We start from the raw sequence: 23,348 nt of genomic DNA, 5'->3' as shown, positions 1-23,348 counted from the left end.
TAATCGTTGGGTTGCGGTCATGACTCAAAAGAAAAAAGCAGTTCGGGGGCTTTAAGTGCCTTGCTCAAGGGCACTCCAAGAGTGGGTATCGAGGGGCGGCTATTCATTCACTTTCCCAACCCAAAAATCCGCCATAAACCCACCTCTCTAAGCCCCTTTCAGGCCCCCGGGAGAGGTGCACGTGGACCTACCTACTAGGGCTGTCCCGAATGCTTCGAAGCTTCGATCATAATGTTGACATTCAAATTCTAACATTCGAAATTTAAATATATATATATATATATATATATATATATATATATATATATTTTTGTCCTCAATCTGTTTAAACACTAATATTATACATAAGACGTCACCATCACTTTCATACCAACCGTGCCCTTATTTGATTCTTTATGTTGACGAAACTGATGAGTTATATTCATTAAAGAAAGTTGATTTAATAAAAGAAAAATACTCATTTAATCAGATTAATCACTTTATTAAAATTGAGGATTTAGTTTGAGAAAAAAAAAAATAATAATTTGAAGTACATTTTTTTTATTGACATTCGAAGCTTCGTTCGAATACTTCAATCGAAGCTTCGAATGTTAAAAAATGACATTCGGTACAGCCCTACTGCCTACCCTCCTTGACTACACAGCACAGTGTGAGGCGAGGCTGTAGCGCGACCTCCTCTCCTCTCAGAGGAGACTGCAGCAGCAGCAGCAGCACTGAGCCAGCAGCGGAGGAACCAGGCCAGCTCTGCTGCTCGGAGCCTCTGCTCCTGACAGCTCAGCTGAAGGGAGCTGCTGAACCAGCAGCAGGCAGCACACCAGCTCCACGTGACACGCGGAGGAGGGGGGGGGGGAGAAGAGCCCCACTGAGCATGTGCAGAGGACACGGGTGTGAGTGAGTGAGTGAGTGTGAGAGAGAGAGAGAGAGAGAGAGAGAGAGAGAGAGAGAGAGAGAGAGAGAGAGAGAGAGAGAGAGAGAGAGAGAGAGAGAGAGATGAAGCCTCAGGGAAATAAATAGTGGGATTAGGGAATAATTAGAGGGAGGGAGATTGAGGATGCAGCACTCTAAATTCTGTGTGTCTGTTTGTGTGTGTGTGTGTGTGTGTGTGTGTTTGTGTGTGTGTGTGTTTGTGTATGCGTGAGTGCAATGCACAGCCGTCACTGTCAAGAAGACAAACCATATTCTTATTAACAAAAGTTTTAGTGATTCATTCATTTTTTTTACTTGAGAACAGAACTCAATTGAATTGAATGTGTGTTTTTATGACCCTGTGAACCTAAAACACGCCTGGCTGTTGGGTCAGAACACAGTATTATTTTATTGTTGGTGTTTTTGGAGAGTTAAATGTTGTCATCCGACAGCGGCTACCTACCTCCAATCTAGACTAGAACTGAATCTACGGTGATCCACTCTGCTGTAGTGTCCTCTACCGTCAGAGATCTAGACTAGAACTGATGGGGGGGGGGGGGGTGTATGCATGAATGAGTGTCTGTTTGTGTAAAGCCAGGGTATAGCTATGTTCTGTGTGTGTGTGTGTGTGTGTGTGTGTGTGTGGGGGGGGGGGGGGGGTCCTGGGTGTATGTGTGAGGGGTCCTGGGTGTATGTGTGAGGGGTACAGCTATGTCCTGGGTGTGTGTGTGAGGGGTACAGCTATGTCCTGGGTGTATGTGTGAGGGGTACTGGGTGTATGTGTGAGGGGTACAGCTATGTCCTGGGTGTATGTGTGAGGGGTACAGCTATGTCCTGGGTGTATGTGTGAGGGGTACAGCTATGTCCTGGATGTATGTGTGAGGGGTACAGCTATGTCCTGGGTGTATGTGTGAGGGGTACAGCTATGTCCTGGGTGTGTGTGTGAGGGGTACAGCTATGTCCTGGGTGTATGTGTGAGGGGTACAGCTATGTCCTGGGTGTATGTGTGAGGGGTACAGCTATGTCCTGGGTGTATGTGTGAGGGGTCCTGGGTGTATGTGTGAGGGGTACAGCTATGTCCTGGGTGTATGTGTGAGGGGTACAGCTATGTCCTGGGTGTATGTGTGAGGGGTCCTGGGTGTATGTGTGAGGGGTACAGCTATGTCCTGGGTGTATGTGTGAGGGGTACAGCTATGTCCTGGGTGTATGTGTGAGGGGTACAGCTATGTCCTGGGTGTATGTGTGAGGGGTACAGCTATGTCCTGGGTGTGTTCTGAGGTCAGCCCCCCCCCCCCCCCCCCCCCCCGCTGGTGGGAGAGTGTTCAGCTCTTTAATGAAGGCTGAGCAGCCGCAGCCAAGACTAATATCAATAAAAGCTAATGTTATTCCTCCAGTGTTATTACTCTAATGTTATTACTCCAGTATCAACTGCCTCACAGTCCACTTCACAGGACCAGGGAGGAGAGAGGCGGTGCCCTGCCACACGGAGGTCGCGGTGCTGCCGGCTGGTCTGCGTACAGTACACACAGATAGTGAATGAACAGAACAGCCGACAATCCCATTCATATCTAATGTATATTCTTGAAGTCCGCCCTGGGAGTCTTTGATCATGTTGCCATGGAAACCTGTGTTTGTTGTGCGGTACATTGAGACGTGAGAAAGTGGATATGTTGATATATACAGTGGTGACGGTGTCGTCTGGAGGAACATTCCAACTTGCCGAGTGGTCGTGTTAGATCCCATAGCTGGAAGGACGTTTGCACATATTATTTATATTCTTTTGTAATTCAAAGTTTTTATTGCTTTTACTTTTGGTACATGATATTTCAGTGTTCATGTTATGAGACATTGCTTGATATTAGTAATACAAATAAGGTCCTCCTTGGTATACAAAACAAAAAGTATATACAAAATAATAATAATACTATTATTATTATTATTATTATTATAATCATAATAAATTAAATCAGTAGTATAAGGGACATACTAATAATAACCCTAATAAAGGAAGATTATCCATGCGACCAATTATAACGTTAGTTACAATCTACCATTAAATGACAGGCCAGTACTCTAGTGCGACATCTAGTGGCTGAATGTCATCTATAGCACCTTTAACGTCTATGCTAGGTATGTTGTGATGCAGTTCTGTGTGTGTGTGTTAGAGCTATATCCCCGAAGCCGGTTTAAGGATTCGAACTTCGGCAGGGTTTTTCGAACGGACCATCGAACCATAGTTTTTAAAATCGTATGAATAATTTTTACGGTTCAGTACTGTCAAGTCTTGACTTTAGGCACATATGTGCATATTGCTGAGGTCAAAAAATGGTTAGTAAAAGTAGTATCTACTTACTGGTCACAGGAGTCTTCAATAATGTTTGGATGGTAATCCATTTTGTGAATACATTTGTTGAAACAGCATCTGTGTTGGCAGACGGCTCCTGCTATCTTAACGTAAAGCAAGCTAAACCTGCATAGCGAGACTAACGTGCGTAGCATCGATTCATTTCCTGGTCATGTATGACGGTGACCCCTCTTCACCGCGACTCGCTGACCGCGTTGTGTCCGTGTTCGTGCGTGACTTTCGAATTATTGTAAACACAACATAGTACTGTGATATTCTGATATATATTTTGTGTAAAATAAAGAAATAAATGTAAAAAAAAAAAAAAAAATTAAGAATTTTTTTTTAGTCATTTAGTGGTAGATGGTAACTAACGTTATAATTGGTCGCAGGGATAACGAAGGTCCGAACCTTGGAACGTTTGGGCTCAGCCCTAGTGTGTGTGTGTGTGTGTGTGTGTGTGTGTGTGTGTGTGTGTGTGGCTGTGCAGCGGTACCTGTCCTTGCTGTGGCTGTGCGATGATGATCTGTCCCGGCTGGATGGTCTGACCTCCGACCTGCTGACCTCCGACCTGCTGACCCTGGACCTGCACAGTCCCTGGCTGCTGCGCCAGCGTGAAGTAGTACTGCACCGGCTCTGCGGGCGCTACCGACTGGCGTACCTCCTCCTGGTGACGGAACACACACACACATTCAATATTTATTGGAATCCTCAGATTATTTAGAAAAAAAATTGTAAATGGCTGCATGTATATAGCAGCTTTTATCCAAAGCGCTTTACAATTTGTTCCTCACATTTTTACCCATTCATTCACACATTCACACATCGACGGCGGAGGCGACCATGCAAGGTGCAGACCTGCTCATCAGGAGCAGTTAGGGGTTAAGTCTCTTGCTCAAGGACATGCTGCCCGGGAGGAGCGGGAATCGAACCAGGAACCTCTGGATTACCAGACGACTGCTCTACCTCCCTGAACAATAATTTGACTATAACAAAATATATATCATATGTGTGTGCATATATTACTGTTTTACATACCTGTATCTACTATATCTATATCTGAACATATCCCATACCTACTCTTACTAGTTATAATTTTTTTTTTTTGTCAATTTGTGTGCTGATTTTATGCCTATGTTCATTTTTATATTAATTGCTGTGGTGCACTCTGGACTGAGAGTACTATATATATAGTTATTAATATTTATTATTGTTATATTGTAGAAATGTGTGCATTGAAATGTCTGTAAAGTCTCGACTACATTGAAAATGACGGTGACCTCAATTGTAATTTCGAGAATAAATAAAGGTTGATGATGATACCGCTGGCCAGTATGACGTAACTACCATAGTGTATTTATACCTGTATCACAGTACATAATAATAATGTAACACTGTACATACATCAGATGAGCATTATTACTCAGTAGTACTCATTTATGTATATTCCAGTTTAATCACTTGTACATTGTATAGTATTATTGCATTTTAACCCCCCCCCCCCCACACACACACACAAGTCCATTACATCCCCACGTATTATAGCAGCATGTGTAACTGTAGAGGAGCACGAGAGCGATAAATAACTGATGGGCTGAGGCCCAGGATGAGTAACGTAATCTGGATGAGAGGAGCCAGAGAAGAGATCCTAAAAACGGCACCATCACACTGGTCAGTAACCACACGCCTGCTTGCTGCTCACTTCACTGGCTTCAAATTCACTTTCCAGTGCGATATGGTCGACGTCGACTCCTGATCCACAAGCTCCTGACTCCATCCCTTATCTTTACTCAACAGCGTGGATGTTAGATCATAATGTGAGTCATTGGACTAAAGATATTTATGTACGTAATACTTTTTCCTCCATTACAGAGATCTAACATGCTTTTAGATTAGGTCAACATATTTGATCTCCTTATTACCCCACACACACACATCCAAATGTTGATTCGATATTCAAATGCCTAGGTTCTGAACGAAGCTTGGAAGTATTCTGTGCAGTCCTGGTTGCGTGTAGCTTTATGCCAAGCAAGCAGTGCAAAAATTTACCGTAGTGGCATGCAGTAATGCGCCTTTCATTTTCGCGGAAATAGGCTGTCTATTGCCATTCTCTTTGACAAACTCTAACCTTAACCAGCTCCTTAACAACGCCTAAACTTAACCGTTCTAACCTTAACCAACTCCGAAACAATGCCTAACCTTAACCTTAACCTTAACCATGCCTAACCTTAACCATAGAAATTATATTGCCATTCTCTTTGACAAACTCTAACCTTAACCAGCTCCTTAACAGCGCCTAAACTTAACCGTTCTAACCTTAACCAACTCCGAAACAATGCCTAACCTTAATCGGCGAAAGAATACACGTTAAAAAAAAATCACGTTAAAAAATATTTTCTATGGGATTCGAACTCGCCAGCAAACAAGCCATAGGATCCACAGCCATGTGTCCTTGCCAATTGAGCTATTTGTTGGATACTGAATAAGGGGCGGTGACTTATATATATTGAGCTCCGCTCGTGTCGCATGCGCGGGCACCTCGCGCGAGCACGCCGGCGCACGCACGCACCTGAGCGAGCACGCCGCCGCCGGTGCACGCACGGTAGCATTTGTCTGAAAAGAAGGGCGCTTTACCGCACTAGCGTGCGGTGACGAATGCGGAAGCATTTTTGCACTGCTTGCTTGGCATTAACGTACAGGCGTCCTGGTTGATGGGAGGTTTATAGTTTGTTTTGATGGCAGGCATGTCTAGACGTTTGGCACCGTTTTATAGCTCAAGCTTCCATCCCATCTGTCTCGTCTTGTACTCCACAGTGTGTCTAACGGCTGCTGAGCGACAACCAACTTTCCCCTCTGGGATCAATTAACGGTCCGTCTACTGTATCCAATGGTGATTAGTGTGCCAATTAAGTGGCTATTAATATATGGGAAAACTCTGACTTGGGCCTGACTTCTTTTGAGGGGAGACACAGGAGAGAAGGTTCTTTATAGAGACAGTAGGACGGCTGAGAAGGAGACAGAGTAGGGGAGACACAGGAGAGAAGGTTCTTTATTTGAGAGAGTAGGAAGGCTGAAGCAACAGTTGTGATTGGAGGATGGAGAAAAGAAGGCAGGGTTTGTGTTCGGTTGATTATTTTATGGCTAGTTGATATATTTTGCTCAGCTACACCAATCACTTGAGACCCAAGTAATCAGGAAATATATTATTTTGGTCATTATTCCCTCAGAAACACAACTAGATCTAACCTCCATCTATCCGTCTGTAGGGACCCCTGCCTAACCTTAGAGACACAAAATGGCTGCTGTGTGACCACAAAACATTAAAAGCAGAAGGAAGAAAGACAAAAACCAGCTTCCTGTTGATGTTGCCGTGCCTCCCGTCACCAGGGGCGTAAACACCCCCCTCCCAGCTCCATGACAACACAGCTGAGAGTGTAGGATGTTTACACCTCTGGACACGGTCTCCTTGGCGACTCCTCCCAACATCACACCTCTCTTGTCCAGTGGCAGGAAACTGAAAGACCATGTTTTCCTTTTGTCCCTCTATGATTTGGGAGCATGTTCGATCATTATTATTATTTATTTTGAAAGGTGCTATAGATAAACAAAATGTTTATGTAGAGTAATCATTTAAATAATACATCCACAGAGCTTTTAGGAAGGTACATAATAAAAGTATTGCTATTGCCCCCTCCCCCCAGAAATGATTGATTAATGAATTTAGCATAATAATTTTTTTGCAAAGTCCAAAATGAATGTTGTTGTTTACATGTTGCGTGCATGTATCCCCTCCCTACTTACTATTTGCCCACATGGAATGCACCTGATTGGATAAATGACACGCTAATGCTCTAGTGCGACATCTAGTGGCTGAATGTTATCTATAGCACGTTTAAGTACAAATTTCAGAAAGCAATGCAGTGTACATATGTCTATCTATGTTACTGTTCATCGTCCTCATCCGTGTTATTCATCATTGGTTGTCAGGGGCAACAGGACGCTGCAAACATCCGACTGAAAGCCCTCGCTGCCCAAACCCCAGCTTCCAGTCAAGGATGTTTACAGCGCCCCCAGACTGCCAGCCATGGAACTGCACCCCCAGAGGAACGTTCAGACTGCTCCGTTGTTTGTTCAGCACTAAAAGCACCCTGGGTTGTGTACTTGTGTTATTATTTTATCATAATGTCCAGCGCTAAGAGCACCCTGGGTTGTGTACTTGTGTTATTATTTTATCATAATGTCCAGCGCTAAGAGCACCCTGGGTTGTGTACTTGTGTTATTATTTTATCATAATGTCCAGCGCTAAGAGCACCCTGGGTTGTGTACTTGTGTTATTATTTTATCATAATGTCCAGCGCTAAGAGCACCCTGGGTTGTGTACTTGTGTTATTATTTTATCATAATGTCCAGCGCTAAGAGCACCCTGGGTTGTGTTATTATTTTATCATAATGTCCAGCGCTAAGAGCACCCTGGGTTCAGGGGAGGAAACTAACTTTTTGGCTTACCAGCCAACTGGCGAGTATCTGATTTTTTTTACCAGACAAACTGATTTTTTACCAGCCCAAAAAAATCGCTAATTGTGATAATTACTTCTTTGTATGTCTTTGTCTAAATTGATTTTCAATCATAGTAAAAATCACACCGTGTCTCTACTCTTTAAAATATTTATTAGCATAAAACATTAATAACAGTCTCTACTCTTCACAATATTAGCATACAACACGTATTAATCACACTGTCTCTACTCTTCAAAATATTAGGATATCACATATTAACATGAAAGAGGGAACTATTCTGGACTGGGTTGGGCTGAACTAGGCAGTGAAAGATGCTGGGCTGGACTGGACTAGGTTGGACTGGTCTAGGTTGGACTGAGTTGGGCAGTGAAAGAACCAAGCATTTCACTGTAATGTAATAGCTAAATAAAACAACTTGACTTGTTACATTTGCACTCTGGTTGTATGCCAAATGTATTCTGGTTGTACTGTACTTGTGCTGTAAGATGACAATACATTGGAACCGAATCGACAACGCTAGGGGTTCAGCAGGTGTATTCTGAATGCCAAGTATGACAACATCACGTTGTGAAGGGCATATGGGCGAGTGGTGATATGGGGGGAACCCCGGTAATAATAAAATGTCACTCGGCTGCATTTAAGCAAAGCCGCTCAGTATAGTCCACTATGTTGAACGCGCGTTATGGTAGCTTGTTACATGCTAGGTAGCTAGCCGGCTAATGCTGGTGCCTGGTTGACTTGTCATTCTCATCCGACTCGAAGGAGACGCGTCGCATGCTATTGTTCGCCCCCATGTCAGACCGCACTGATATCCGAAAGCGACGACACTACATGCAATTATTTTCATCCACTGATGTGTTTTTGTCTAAGTTTGTCTACGTTGTCAAGCCGGTGGCAGGAGTCTGTAGGTCCGCGCGCAGTGATCTGTCCACTTCCCCTAGATGGGCGGCATCTTCTAGAAAATGAGTGTTCATTGGAGGAGCTTAGAGCGCATCTGTACAACGATGATGTTCATTGGTTATGGTTGGATTGAGGCGCAAATGGGAGGAATCAAGGGGGGAGTCAGAGTTCGGCTTGTGCCAGTGAGCGAATCAGCAGATTGCAGAATGATTTTTTTGTTTGTTTTGTAATTACAAGTACTCGCCAGACTGGCGAGTGCTCTTCATGAATTACTCGCCAAACGTAAAAAATACTCGCATTTGGCGAGTAAAGTGGCCTAATTTCCTCCCCTGCCTGGGTTGTGTTATTATTTTATCATAATGTCCAGCGCTAAGAGCACCCTGGGTTGTGTTATTATTTTATCATAATGTCCAGCGCTAAGAGCACCCTGGGTTGTGTTATTATTTTATCATAATGTCCAGCGCTAAGAGCACCCTGGGTTGTGTACTTCTTCTTATTTGAATTTCCGGCAGTGTAGACGCATCGTGGCGTATTACTGCCCTCCGCAATTCTTTTTATGGGCTCTTCTTCTTCTCCTTCTTCTGGACCCCGTCATCAACTACATTGTCCATTGGAGTGCAGCTAATGCTGCTACTTCCTGTCTGGGCCCCCCTCCGCGGGACCCTCCTTGCCCCCTGCGATCTTATTCTGGGCTGCTTTGTCCCTCTCAGCCCCCTCAGCCAATTCGCTATACACCTCCTCCCAGCCCAGACCTTCCAATCCCAGATGTTGAACCGCTATCCTAACAATCATCTTCACCATCGCTGTTTTACTTGTGTTATTATTTTATCATAATGTCCAGCGCTAAGAGCACCCTGGGTTGTGTTATTTTACCATAATGCACCCTGGGTTGTGTTATTTTACCATAATGCACCCTGGGTTGTGTTATTTTACCATAATGCACCCTGGGTTGTGTTATTATTTCCCCATAATGCACCCTGGGTTGTGTTATTATTTCCCCATAATGCACCCTGGGTTGTGTTATTATTTCCCCATAATGCACCCTGGGTTGTGTTATTATTTCCCCATAATGCACCCTGGGTTGTGTTATTTTACCATAATGCACCCTGGGTTGTGTTATTTTACCATAATGCACCCTGGGTTGTGTTATTATTTCCCCATAATGCACCCTGGGTTGTTTTATTATTTTCCCATAATGCACCCTGGTTGGTGTTATTATTTCCCCATAATGCACCCTGGGTTGTTATTATTTCGCCATAATGCACCCTGGGTTGTTATTATTTCGCCATAATGCACCCTGCGTTGTTATTATTTCCCCATAATGCACCCTGGGTTGTTTTATTATTTTCCCATAATGCACCCTGGGTCGTGTTATTATTTTCCCATAATGTACACTGGGTTGTGATATTATTTTCCCATAATGCACCCTGGGTTGTGTTATCTTCCCCACCTGTCGTTTCGGGGGCTTCAGCTCGTCTCTGGGCACGATGTCGATCAGGAAGTCGAACTGGTCGAACTTTGTTATCGCCATGGCGATGTCGTTCCTCTGTTTAAAAAAAAGAGAAGAAAAACAGAGCGGAGGAGGAGGGGTTAAAACTAGACACACTGCTAAGTCAATTTAAGCGCAGCGACTCTAAATATAAACCCGCACCATTTGGACGCTCTGAACGCGCTAGCTCTGTTCTTTCCTAAAAATAGACACATGACAGACTATTGACTGTGCAGGCAAAATAAAGCCCCCCCCCCATGGAACAGCAGGCCACTTTGATGAGCCAGGTGAATGGGGGCGGGGCCGCGCAGAGACAAATCAGACTCTAAAAAAGAACTCCATCTTTCAACGAGTAAAAGGAAACAGAAAAACAAATAGGCAGACTCCCGAGCTCAGCCCTGGTGTGTGTGCGCGCGTGCATGTGTGTGTGTGTGTGTGTGTGTGTGTGTGCGTGTGAACACAGAGTGACGTCCTCCTGACATCACGAGCGCTCGCTCCGCTCGGCACACTCCGATAACGGCGTCTCATTGTGCCCGCGTCTCTATGGAATTTTCCACAGGATATTGGCAGTCAGGACCCCCCATTGTGGCCCTCGCTCTCCACCAGGGGCTATTTATAGAGGCTTGATTAATATCTAGTAACATGCGGGTCGCATCTACACTTGGTCTATTGATGGCTGTCGCCATGGTGACCCAGATCGGCGTGCCCTTGGCACAATAGGGCCCGGGCTCTGTGGGTGTGTGACTGTGTGACTGTGTGTGTGTGTGTGTAAAAAAAAAAGGGGGGTGGCTTGCCAACAAAGCAGTCACACACCGACATCGCATCATGAATGAAAAGCACACATCATACACACACCTAACACGCCATCCGTGGAGTAGAATGCGATTGTGCAGAACCTCACGGAAATCAAGGGGTCTATTTAAAAGTGTGCAGGTAGACGGGTTTCATTCCCAAAGACCCGGGACTCCAGGATGACAGATCTGTTTGACAGTCAAGTGAACACGCTTTCAAAGTAGGTCTTCAAATAAAGGAAACCTCCAAGACAAACTGACCGAGATTCCTCAGTGTGCAACCCCCCCACCTCTCTCTCTCCCTCTCTGTTGACACACACACACACACACATATATAAAAAGCGCCCATGGGCCGCTAATCTCTCAAAGGCATGTGAATGGATAAATGGATAAAGCGGTCTTTCTGCTTTCATGTTCCGCTTCACAGCGCTCTCCTCTTGACGTCCAGGTGTGACATCGCTCTCTTCCTCCTCAGGAACTTGGATCAACACTCTCCTTGCCCCCTCTTTGCCTTCTCCTCGCCGTGCACAGTGGCACATGTATTCATTTAGATTGAACCTTTATTTAAAAAGGTGCTATAGATAACGTTTGTATGAAGAGTAAACATGTTTTAAAAAGAATAAATTCACAGAGCTTTTAGAAAAGGTGGGGAATAAAAGTATTGCTTTCCCGCCAAAAAAATTATAACTGATTAATGAATTAATCATTTAAAAAAAGGTGGCAGGTCGAAAATGAATGTTGTTTACAAGTTGTGTTCATGTTTCCCCTCCTTACTTCCGATTTCCAGGTGGAATGCACCTGATTGGATAAATGACATGCTGCTCTAGTGTGACATCTAGTGGCTGAATGTTATCCATAACACCTTTAACACATCCGGGGCCATCCACGTATATATACGTGATTGGGAGCAGATGCTAGTTTTTTCTTTTATTCGATTTTAATATCCTATTCACTGTCACAGAGCTGTATTTTGGCTGGAAAAGGCATATTGGGACTCGAAAAGTGCAGTACCGGCCAGATCCAGGTAGTGGCGCTGTCTCGAGAATGCAGTCATCCTTGTTGCAGACCTGGTGTCACTTTTTTTTCGCTCCGGGCGGACCTTTCTGTTAGCCTGAAGCGAGGGCTTCACCCAATCGCCTGGAATACTTTTTGCGACGCCGAATTCAGTATGCAGTAAAGGAATATAGCATCAGCCAATGGATATATCGATCTACCAGATGGCGATCAAATAACTGGGAAATTCTTTTTGGAATCCAACCGGCCACAGGTAAGAGCGATTTGACGTCAATTTCAGCCTGATCGGGCCTTGTTCTCATAGCCATCCCCCTGCTCAGCCTATGTTGCGGTAACAACGAATGCCGTTATTGGTAATCAATAATCAGAAACGACTTCCCCCCCCCCCCTTTCATGCATTCATGGTGGAACATGATACAGATCATATGCATTTTTATTTTTAACTTGTGTAGGGCCAATCGAACTTGTGTAACGCCAATCGATTTAACGTTATTAGCTTAGCGCCTTATAACTAGCTTTGCAGGAATGATCCCAGATCATTCCCATACAACGCTCATATTCATTAGGCTATAAAACGGGAACGTATTGATGAGAAAATTATTTCTTTATGGCATATTGAAGGGAAGGTTTAAACTGTCAATTGACAATGGATACATAGCTATAATAGAAAATATAGATTTAGCTCTACAAACAACGTCACGCACAGTGAAAAGTTGTAATGAAAAGCTGGCGTCCTAGAGTGGGGCCCGTCTAATCTAATGGCCGGGAATGTGTTAAGAACATTCTTATTTACAATGACGGCCAGGCGAGAGGACAAAGGGCCTCTCGAAGGGTAACAAGAACGAAATTTAACAATCCACATAAGACTATTGAACAGAGATGATACATACATCACAGAGGTAAGGGAAATAGTTAAACAAACAACCAAATAAAATGACACAGTATGTAAGACATGAAGCAGGACAATTTACATGAAAGTTAAAAAAGGCTGGGCGACAGTTGCAGGTGTTGTCGATTTTATTCGTTAAATTATTCCGTAGTCGCCACGATCGATCGCCCTATAATTTGTTGTTTTTTATACGTTTTACGTGTTACGCGTAACATGAGGTATGAGCACAGCGTTTGTCTTCAGTTAATGTCCTGTGGCAACAACGTTTGGCAGGAAATAAACTTGTGCCCAAGCTGTACCCAGCAACAGAATTCTACTGAGAAGGTCTATAATGGCCCCATCTGTAGGGAACTATTTGCTAAACTCCTGGGAGCAGTATTGATTGTGATGTTGATGAGTCACCAATGGGGTGTTGGTCATCTAGTATAGAAAACAGGCTATGTTTTCATTATAACACTTTCAGGTGTACATCATTTTTTCGTTATATATATATATATATATATATATATATATATATATATATATATATATATATATTACATTTACATTTAATATACTTTTTTATTTATTTAATTAAATAATGAATTACTTCAAGAATTCCATCTTAGAGTCTGTAGCTTTCACCCGCTAGTAGCCGTTGTGATCATCATTAGAATGTCCAATTCTCAAAACTCTAAATCTCATTTAAGAGAGATAAAAAAGAATAACAGCTGATAGAGTTAATCGGAGTATTCCTCAAGAGCCGGCGTAGACGCCAAAAATCGCTGACGCGGTGGGCGTGTCATCAGAGACGGAAAACCGTTGTCCTATCGCGCGCCCCCGTTCCCGGGTCCATGTTGTCGAGCCGCGTTGGACGAGGAAGCACGGGAACGGTACTGGGAGGAAAAGTGGGTCACCGGCGCCCTGCCCCGGCTTCTCTTTCAGCGGGGAACTAAATTGAACCCTTTCACTGCCGCACTACCAAACGGTTAACCCTTTCACGGCGACCGTCGGTAGTGTGATAGTAAAGGGTTAACCTTCTGTAGTGTGGCAGTGAAAGGGTTAACAGAGGGGAACGTCCTCGGGGGATGCTGGTATGCGCGCGCAGACACTGTGTGTGTGTGTGTGTGTGTATATGTACTGTGTGTGCGTGTGTACACAAGTACATATAGTACAGGAACTAGATGAAACTAAAGTTGGCCACACACACTTCTGTTTCCTCTTTGTACATAAATTGTTGTTTATTGTGACATTTGAAAATAGAAACCTGTAATAGACCCTTAGCCTCTTCCGCCCGTGCGGTCCGGTACCGGACCGCAAATGACATCACGTCATAAATCAGTCTCTCTCTAGAGTCTAGACTGTCTGACATAATTATAGTATTTTTTTTCAAACGTATTCATATATAAACATCCTAACCATGTCACAACAGCAGTCATAGTGTATATCTTCAGCAATACGTTTGTTTACCAATAGGTTAAAGTGTTAGAGATTTTAGTTTTTGATCCGTTGTGATCACGGGGATACGCCATTTTGAAAAAGCGACCGTCGCTGAATGTAGTCATTTTGAGAAGAGGACATCCAGAGCTCTAAACTACACTTCCCAACGGCCTCTAGCTGCCTTCAAACAAATGACTAGTGTATGAATTATTTTAATTTCTCTTATTACTCGGGATTATATACCACAAAACGGAACATTATTGGCATATATTGGAGTGCAGTTAGTTTGTCTCCCCTATTTTGAGCATTTAGCAACCATCCGATTTGAAATCAGTTTAAAAATGGCTGAGCTGTCGCAAGAATAAAAAACCTACTGTACATACAGTAGATTTCATTCTCTGTTCTTTATGCATGGCTGGTGATACTAAATCCAAATTGAAGTATGCCATTTGAAAGAGGAGATTTGGCCCGATCCATAGTGTGCAAATTGGCTATAATAAGGTCATTTATAGGCCTCATATTCTATAATAATATTTCAAATTGCATGGGTCCGGATGGCAGAATTCAGTAATGTATCTACATCATCTTCCCTTTATTAATTTCCTTCGATTGTTTGTACACGTGATCTCAAGAAGGTACTGGACGAGCTCAGTGGCAGTTTCTTATGTCTGGTCATTTTTAGCATGGTGTTATTCACTGTCAAAGATGCAAAGAAAAATCATAATTCATATTCTCCTTTGTTTCATCACAATTTAAGCAAGCCTATTAATAGACACAATATTTCTGAGACTGGGAATACATTCACTGAGGACCATAGATGTCCCTAGATACAAAGAATATGCTAATGTCCCTTGTAGAAGTGGAGCAATATTCCATTTACTTAGGTATGTATTTTAGGTGGATTTTCAGAAAATAGGGCTCCGGGCTCAACAGGTTAAGAACACAGCACGGCGCACACCAGTCTGTCGACTTACGACTGCTCATCAGCGCTCCTAAATCCTGCTTTTAGTTAGGACCGAATCCAGGAGAAGGGGCCGTTCGTGAATCCCAAAATATGCCCAAAAAATTCTTAAGTGGCGCTAAGACCAAAATGTATCATATATTTTGTCCTAAGTCCGTTGGTGAATGAGACCGACTGAACTCGGGTCAGTTTTACAGTCTCTGGAGTTTAAATATTATTATTCAAATCGACCGACGTCTCAGACCGAGGTCCACGTTTTAGCTGTTGGTGTGCACGACGAGGACCAGAGACGGCGTCCGACAAGACACACGCCTAGACCTGGGGACAACCGGGCGCAAGTCAAGTCTACTCCACGTGCGCCATGTTATAACGACACTCCCTAGGTCTGCGCCTAAATACTGATTACAGGTCAATAATGTGTTGCCTTTCCCAGGCCCAGCCTGTTAGTCATGGATCGGTTATGAATCTGATCAGCGGCGTACCGATTTATCCTGTGCCTCTGTTGAGTTCAAAGTGTGGGTGTATCACTTGCGGTTAGCTACTCTCCCCCTAGTGGCGGTGCACATGCATTGCACTTTATGAAAGAAGGATTTGCTTCACATCTATGACAGTTTGTACTCGTTTTATCTCAATTAACTTGTTTTACCTCTATGACTGGCGATGTCACTCGATCACTAACATATTCACGGTTAGCGGTTAGCTACTACGGTTAGCTACTACAGTTAGCTACTACAGCTAGCTACTATGGTTAGCTACTAGTACGGTTAGCTACTACGGTTAGCTACTACGGTTAGCTACTACAGCTAGCTACTACAGCTAGCTACTATGGTTAGCTACTATGGTTAGCTACTACAGCTAGCTACTATGGTTAGCTACTAGTACGGTTAGCTACTACGGTTAGCTACTAGTACGGTTAGCTACTACGGTTAGCTACTATGGTTAGCTACTACAGCTAGCTACTATGGTTAGCTACTAGTACGGTTAGCTACTACGGTTAGCTACTACGGTTAGCTACTACAGCTAGCTACTACAGCTAGCTACTATGGTTAGCTACTATGGCTAGCTACTACAGTTAGCTACTACAGCTTGCTACTATGGTGAGCTACTATGGTTAGCTACTACGGCTAGCTACTCTGCCCCTATTTATTTTCTAATCTCTCTCTCTCAAAAAAAAGAAGACTACACTATGAGCTGTGGGTAAAATATAAATAAAAACAAATAATGACGCAAGCTGCTGTCAGCTGCCGTTACTCAGTCACTGTACTGGGCCGGTCCCAGGTGTGTGTGTCCAAGAGTTACACACTCTCATATACTAGAACGGTGTGTGTGTCTTTTTCACCTGTAGTGTGTGTGTCTTTTTCACCTGGAGTGTGCGTCGCTTGTTGTCTTCAGTGTGGATCCAGGCTCTGAGCGTGAGCTCTGTGATGAAGATCTGAGCAGCCTTGGCAAACAGCACAGGGGCCTCTGCACTGATCATCTAGAGAGAGAGAGAGAGAGAGAGAGAGAGAGAGAGACTGGATTCAGAAGTGGTTAAATCTAAGGATAGTTTATATATATTTATATAAAGAATATATTTATATGAATTAGAATATATATATAGGATATTAACACTTTCTTTGCCAGGCTTATGTACATCATAATACCATCCTCTGCCAGCTCTATTTGTCTATGGAGAAGTTCCCCTTCTTTGCAGGGCTATAACTTTTTAAATTGTATTGCTAAATTGACATTACTATGGCCCATTCAACGTCAATTATCTATCGTTCAGGATGTAGCAACGTTATACTTTTTCATTCACATATTCATACTAAAATACGGTCTAAAGTATAAATATGTTTTTATCGTTTTCTGCAGCATTCTGCAGAATGTGATTTATAGCCCTAAATGCATTATATTGATGATCAAATACAGTTTGATAGCGATCGGCGCGAGATAAAACATTTCAAATGGACGTGCTTCTAGAAGTTACTACTTATCATCTGATGTTGACCGGATGGGGGGGGGGGGGGGGGGGGGTCGTTTATAATTCCGTGGCCAACGTTAGATGATTCATCTAGTGTGGGTGATATGATCATTAGAGCAGTTTGTATCGAACACGGTAGAAACATCAACTTCAAACGGTCTCTCTGGTGAATGACATTGGGACACCAGCTCCAGAAACTCAATAATTAGCTTAGTTTGTCTTGGCTAACCTGCATGTGCAGGAGGTTAGACACATGGAGGTGGTATTTCAAGCTTACACACATGCACGCACGCGCGCACATAGGTGCATATATAAACACTCATACAGCCATGTTTTCCTTCCTTGCGGGGGGGACATTGCATTGACTTACATTAATTACCCAGCCCTTGATTTACAACCCTTGCCATAATCTAACCATGTTGTAGGACTGGAAGGTCTATGGAATATGAAGGTATACTGCTGCCATGGAGCCACAGAAAGGTATGGATTTTATACTATACCGTGGGCCGGTACCAGGTACTGTACTGGGCAGCTCCTAGCGGCCAGTAGTGTCAAGACTGTGGTTGTACTGGGCAGCTCCTAGCAGCCAGTAGTGTCAAGACTGTGGTTGTACTGGGCAGCTCCTAGCGGTCAACAGTGTCATACTGTGGTTGTACTGGGCAGCTCCTAGTGTTCAACAGTGTCTGACTGTGGTTGTACTGGGCAGCTCCTAGTGGTCAACAGTGTCAGACTGTGGTTGTATTGGGCAGCTCCTAGTGGTCAACAGTGTCAGACTGTGGTTGTACTGGGCAGCTCCTAGTGGTCAACAGTGTCAGGATGGTTGTACTGGGCAGCACCCAGGTGTGAATTATGTAACCGTTTGAGTTTTAAGCAGGGCATACATTACATCTGGTCACCACAAGGATAGGAAAACACACACGTGCACACGCAATATAAACTGCTGTGTCATGACCAGCATAAGGGCCCAGTCTTCATATATTTCAGTCGTCTCCTGATCCCTTTACCTTTTTTAAGCTGCTTCTTAAATTAGGACAGCTCGCTCAACACGGCATAAACCAGCCACACACACACACACAGATACAGTATAAACACACACACAAGACGGGCTCTGGCTGAGATTCCTTCTATAGACCAGGAATAGCCCGGGTCAGATAAGATAATCCCCCGCCAGTGGACAAAGACCATTGGGTGACCTGGAGATGTGCGGTCTGATAGGAGACTGGAGATGTATGGTCTGATAGGAGACTGGAGATGTATGGTCTGATAGGAGACTGGAGATGTATGGTCTGATAGGAGACTGGAGATGTACGGTCTGATAGGAGACTGGAGATATATGGTCTGATAGGAGACTGGAGATGTATGGTCTGATAGGAGACTGGAAAGCAGTCACAAAACGGCTCACTCAAAACACAACGTTTTTAGTTTTTTCACTGGTAGAAACCCGGCTTTCTTTTAAGGCTGAGGCCACTTATAGATAACTGCGTGAAAAAAAAAAAAAAACATCCCCATTTCATGTAAATTCAGTTGAATTGCAACTCTGCATTCAATATGCAGTACACTCCTCCATCACATCCAGAGACCACCGACTATAAAATGAGAAGGATCACTGAGGTAGTTTTGAATGGGGGAAATCTGTAACACTAAAGATATATTTTGTTTAATTACTAATACAAATATCGATATTATTTATCGATCATTTGGACCCGATTTATCGATTCTTCCAAATGGCATATCATCTCAGCCTTACTTTCTTTCACGACGAGCATGATTGGTATGAGTGGGTTTGTCCTTCTAGCTGTATGTGGGTCGAGGCTGTTCAGCGTGTTTGTGCATAATATCGCCGCTAAGAAGCTGGCCAGGACGCTGGATATCTGTGTCATGCGGTAATCCTCAATGGAATTACGTATGTAGATGAAAGGAAAAAAGTAGCATCGCCTAAAGATTTACAAGGGATAATGTTAATAAAAATATTGTTTTCAAGCCAGCGAGTTGTTCTCTATACTTAGTTCAGTGAATAGGTTTTTTTGGGGGGGGATTCAGCTCAAAGCTAGTGAACTAAAGACCATGTTAACAGTCATTTCTTAGATTTCTTGAATTGACTCATGGTATATATAAATATATATATTCAAATAAAAAAATACTAAGGTGACAATTCAACTGCATCGATTGAAAAAGTTAGTCGATTATTTATTTATAAAAAAATAAAAGATTTATTGGTCGATTTCTTTTATTGACCTATAGTCCATTCATGCTGAGTGAATCAGTTCCCTCAGCCACATTTGTGTATTCAACATTTTGGGGGGAATTAACTGATCGAAAATGTATCGCATCGAATCGTGGTCAAATGAAGAGATTTCATGATGCATTGAATCGTTGCCTGAAGAATCGTAATCAAATCGAAGTGGGGTCAAATATTTACACCCCTAATTATAACTGATATAATATAAATATTTTTCTCATATTTTTATATTCAGAGTAAATTATATTGTTTACACCATTTATTTGTTCTCGTATCTTTATATTCAGATTACATTTTATTGCCTATATTTATTGTCTTTCGTCTATTACCCTGCCCATACCTGTACCTCCCCTACCCCATGCTGCCTGAATGACGCCCACATTTCCCCCAAGGAGATCAATAAAGGAATATAGTTCTGCTTGGGGGGAGACATCTACTTTCCAACATGGGGAAATACAGCACAGTAAAGGCTACTGACTGATGGTTATTGATGATTTCTTGGTGTACAAGCTAGTGTGGATATATCCAAACTGAGTAGCTAAATAACACACCTGTAAGCACAAAACTGCTTGTTATCCTTGTCACAAAGATACGTGTAAAGGAATAGAATGGTGTATTTCATTAAAAACCAATGGGACTTCAAAAGTCTAACGTATCTCTTTATAGATACCAGGTAACAAGCTCATAGAAAGATCAAAATGGTCCAAGCTGGCAGCGTCCGAAACACGAGGTGAGTCATAATGAAAAAATACAGTTTTCTTAGTTTTTCTAATTTCAAGTCGTTCAAACAGGTCTGTATGATTTACAAAACATTATATGGACACTGTCCTCCCCCCCTGGGAGAATTCATAAAATTTAATTAAATTAAACATATGGTTTCTAGAACACCAAGCATGTGACCATATATAGGACCTTCATGGTCTTGGTCTTTTAGCCTTGTAGCCATGTTTTTGTAAATTATTGTTCTTTTGTTTTAACATGTTTTTATATTGCTCCGACTGTTTTTGTATTTTATTAGTTTCATGTTTGGGCGACTGAGGATCAAAATTAGCATCCCTTGCTAAATCCTGTGTATTTACAGTGCATTATGTGTATTGTCCATTAATACATGTTGTCCCTTCCAAATAAACGAATAAATGAAATGAGGTGAATAATAGTGCAGACGTCCGTCCCGATGTCGTCCTCCTCCTTTTACCTTGACGTCCTCATCCAGCTTCATGATTTTCTTGATCCTGGCCAGAGGTAGCTCCTGCACACGGAAATCCTTCTGGAACAGAGCGCTGGGTGTTAGGGGGCGGCGAGCCACAGTGACGTGTGTGTGTGTGTTAGTGGTAGACTGATTGGTCTGGTGATATCTGCCATTTTGAGATAATCAGTGTAGAAATGTATCAAAAAATCTACCGATTGATCGTATTTTATCAAATGCAAAACAATAAAGCATAATGAAAATATGTGATTGTGTTTGTTTCAATTTATTAAAAAAATAGGGACAATACACATTAACACTTTGAATGCCCAAACTGAGTTCTCAGGTTTATATATTAGCGATCTGAATTCATATATCATCAACGAGTCTACCGTTGGTAAATCAGCCACCCCCGGCGCTCAGATGTGAAAAAAGCGCCCCCTATCGTCTCCCAGATGGTAATTCACCCTTTTGGATTGGATTCAATGAAAATGCATGGGGAAAAAAGACCCGGACTCCACATTTTACTTCTCACGCAAGCAACCGGGGCCAATCAGCTTCATGCTGGACCATCAGAGCAGCGGGGATTATGTGTTTTACTGTATACGCGGTGGATCAATAAAAGGATCGATTTTTGGAATGGTCGATCAGGAATTGGAATAATCCATTTGGATACCATCTGATCTCAGGTAAGGAATCTATTTTACCAGTATTAGGATAATCAGACCTTTTTTCACGGAGATATAAGCTTTCCCCCTGATATGGCTGTTTTGACTGTGCGAGTGATCAGGAAATAAGAGAATCGATTTACAGCTTGCGGCACCAGCGTGCATATGTACACATATACTATCGATGATCTAGCGTTTATTTGAAAAAAATTCATAAATAAGCCGAACAATGACAACGTTCTAGAATATTACAGTACATCAGCGTTTAGCAGGGATTCTTTTTTTTTCTTCTTGAAAACGAGGGCCTTTCAAAATGATATAAAACGGAAATTAACCGATAAAAAAACAATCTGCTTCAACAATGTTGACTGGAAATGGGTCATTGATAATGCGACGGGCAGATTAGACACATAGCCATAATTTAAAACATAGATTAGGCGATATTAACGTTAACATTGAAGTGGTGCTGGGCATTCAAGCACTAAATGTGCGCCCCCTGCTGGGCATTCAAAGTGTTAAAGAACATGTATATGTAAACATGCCAGATTGTAGCTATAAACTCATTTCAATCTGTAGTCCCTTTGCAGGTTGATGTGAACACAAAACATGCAAAGAACATGCAATACAGAGACAATGAACAATAAAGACAATAAACAATGTACATAATCATGCAGTACAAAGACCACATGCTGGACAAAATAAACAAAAAAATTTATGCTGTGTGATGTGTGTGTGCCTAATATGTGTGCATGCCTGCTTGTGTTTGTGTGGCGTGTGTGCATGTTTGTGTGGCATGTGTGCATGTTTGTGTGCAAGTGTCCATGTAAAACACCTGCATCATCATAATTGTATGCGTTATTGCTTATTCATATGAACATAACCTCTCGATGTGCAGTCAGGGATGGATATTTATTATCCTGCTAGTGTGTGTGTGTAAGGATCAGACTGACCAAGTGTAAAAACGTCCTCACGAGCCAGCCCATGGGGACATTGACATGTGATTGCGGGCTTTACAAATTAATTTGATTTGATTTGAATGGAGATCGTTGAGAGTCGACAGTCAAATAGCTCCACTGGGCTGAAACCCAAAATATTGTTGTTATTTATGTGCGTCCCAACGAGTCTTTATGAATGAAGGTTACATGCGCATCAACCAAACCGTGTCAAGAGGAAACGTAGGCCTGTACTGATCTGTCAGAGTAGGGCCACGTTGAACCTGAATGAGATTTTCAGAGATTTAGTCCAAAGTAGAACACTGGAACATATGGATTAAAAAGGCAATAAACTTCATTTAACGACTCATAAATAAACGTTATCTACTTTTAATCTGTGCGCTCCAGTGTTCTACTTTTAATCTGTGCGCTCCAGTGTTCTACTTTTAATCTGTGTGCTCCAGTGTTCTACTTTTAATCTGTGTGCTCCAGTGTTCTACTTTTAATCTGTGCGCTCCAGTGTTCTACTTTTTATTAATCTGTGCGCTCCAGTGTTCTACTTTTAATCTGTGCGATCCAGTGTTCTACTTTTAATCTGTGCGCTCCAGTGTTCTACTTTTAATTAATCTGTGCGCTCCAGTGTTCTACTTTTAATTAATCGGTTTTCTCCAGTGTTCTACTTTTAATCTGTGTGCTCCAGTGTTCTACTTTTAATCGGTGTGCTCCAGTGTTCTACTTTTAATTAATCTGTGTGCTCCAGTGTTCTACTTTTAATTAATCTGTGTGCTCCAGTGTTCTACTTTTAATCGGTATGCTCCAGTGTTCTACTTTTAATTAATCTGTGTGCTCCAGTGTTCTACTTTTAATCGGTGTGCTCCAGTGTTCTACTTTTAATTAATCTGTGCGCTCCAGTGTTCTACTTTTAATCCGTGCGCTCCAGTGTTCTACTTTTAATTAATCTGTGTGCTCCAGTGTTCTACTTTTAATCTGTGCGCTCCAGTGTTTACTTTTAAATAATCTGTGCGCTCCAGTGTTCTACTTTTAATTAATCTGTGCGCTCCAGTGTTCTACTTTTAATTAATCTGTGCGCTCCAGTGTTCTACTTTTAATCTGTGCGCTCCAGTGTTCT

General features: G+C 42.6%; 1 protein-coding gene across 16 annotated transcripts in view; it reads right to left on the bottom strand.

The window, feature by feature from the left end:
• Nucleotides 1–23,348, bottom strand: part of nfyc (nuclear transcription factor Y, gamma) — a 57,689-nt gene that overhangs the window by 6,240 nt on the left and 28,101 nt on the right. For 8 of the 16 annotated variants that reach the window (XM_084312331.1, XM_084312317.1, XM_084312322.1 and 5 more), the window contains exons 3-6: nucleotides 20,629–20,697; nucleotides 16,571–16,708; nucleotides 10,119–10,214; nucleotides 3,747–3,917 (exon numbers count right to left, since the gene is read on the bottom strand). In XM_084312331.1, coding sequence (XP_084168457.1) covers nucleotides 3,747–3,917; nucleotides 10,119–10,214; nucleotides 16,571–16,708; nucleotides 20,629–20,697 — 474 coding nt within the window. Of the gene's footprint in view, nucleotides 1–3,746; nucleotides 3,918–10,118; nucleotides 10,215–16,570; nucleotides 16,709–20,628; nucleotides 20,701–23,348 lie in introns of all 16 variants that reach the window. The other 8 variants (XM_084312316.1, XM_084312324.1, XM_084312325.1 and 5 more) reach the window with 2 other exon arrangements.

Source organism: Notolepis coatsorum (assembly GCF_963971535.1).
Source record: "Notolepis coatsorum genome assembly, chromosome: 4".
Classification (NCBI taxonomy): Eukaryota; Metazoa; Chordata; class Actinopteri; order Aulopiformes; family Paralepididae; genus Notolepis; species Notolepis coatsorum.
This window is presented reverse-complemented; position numbering and strand designations above follow the sequence as displayed.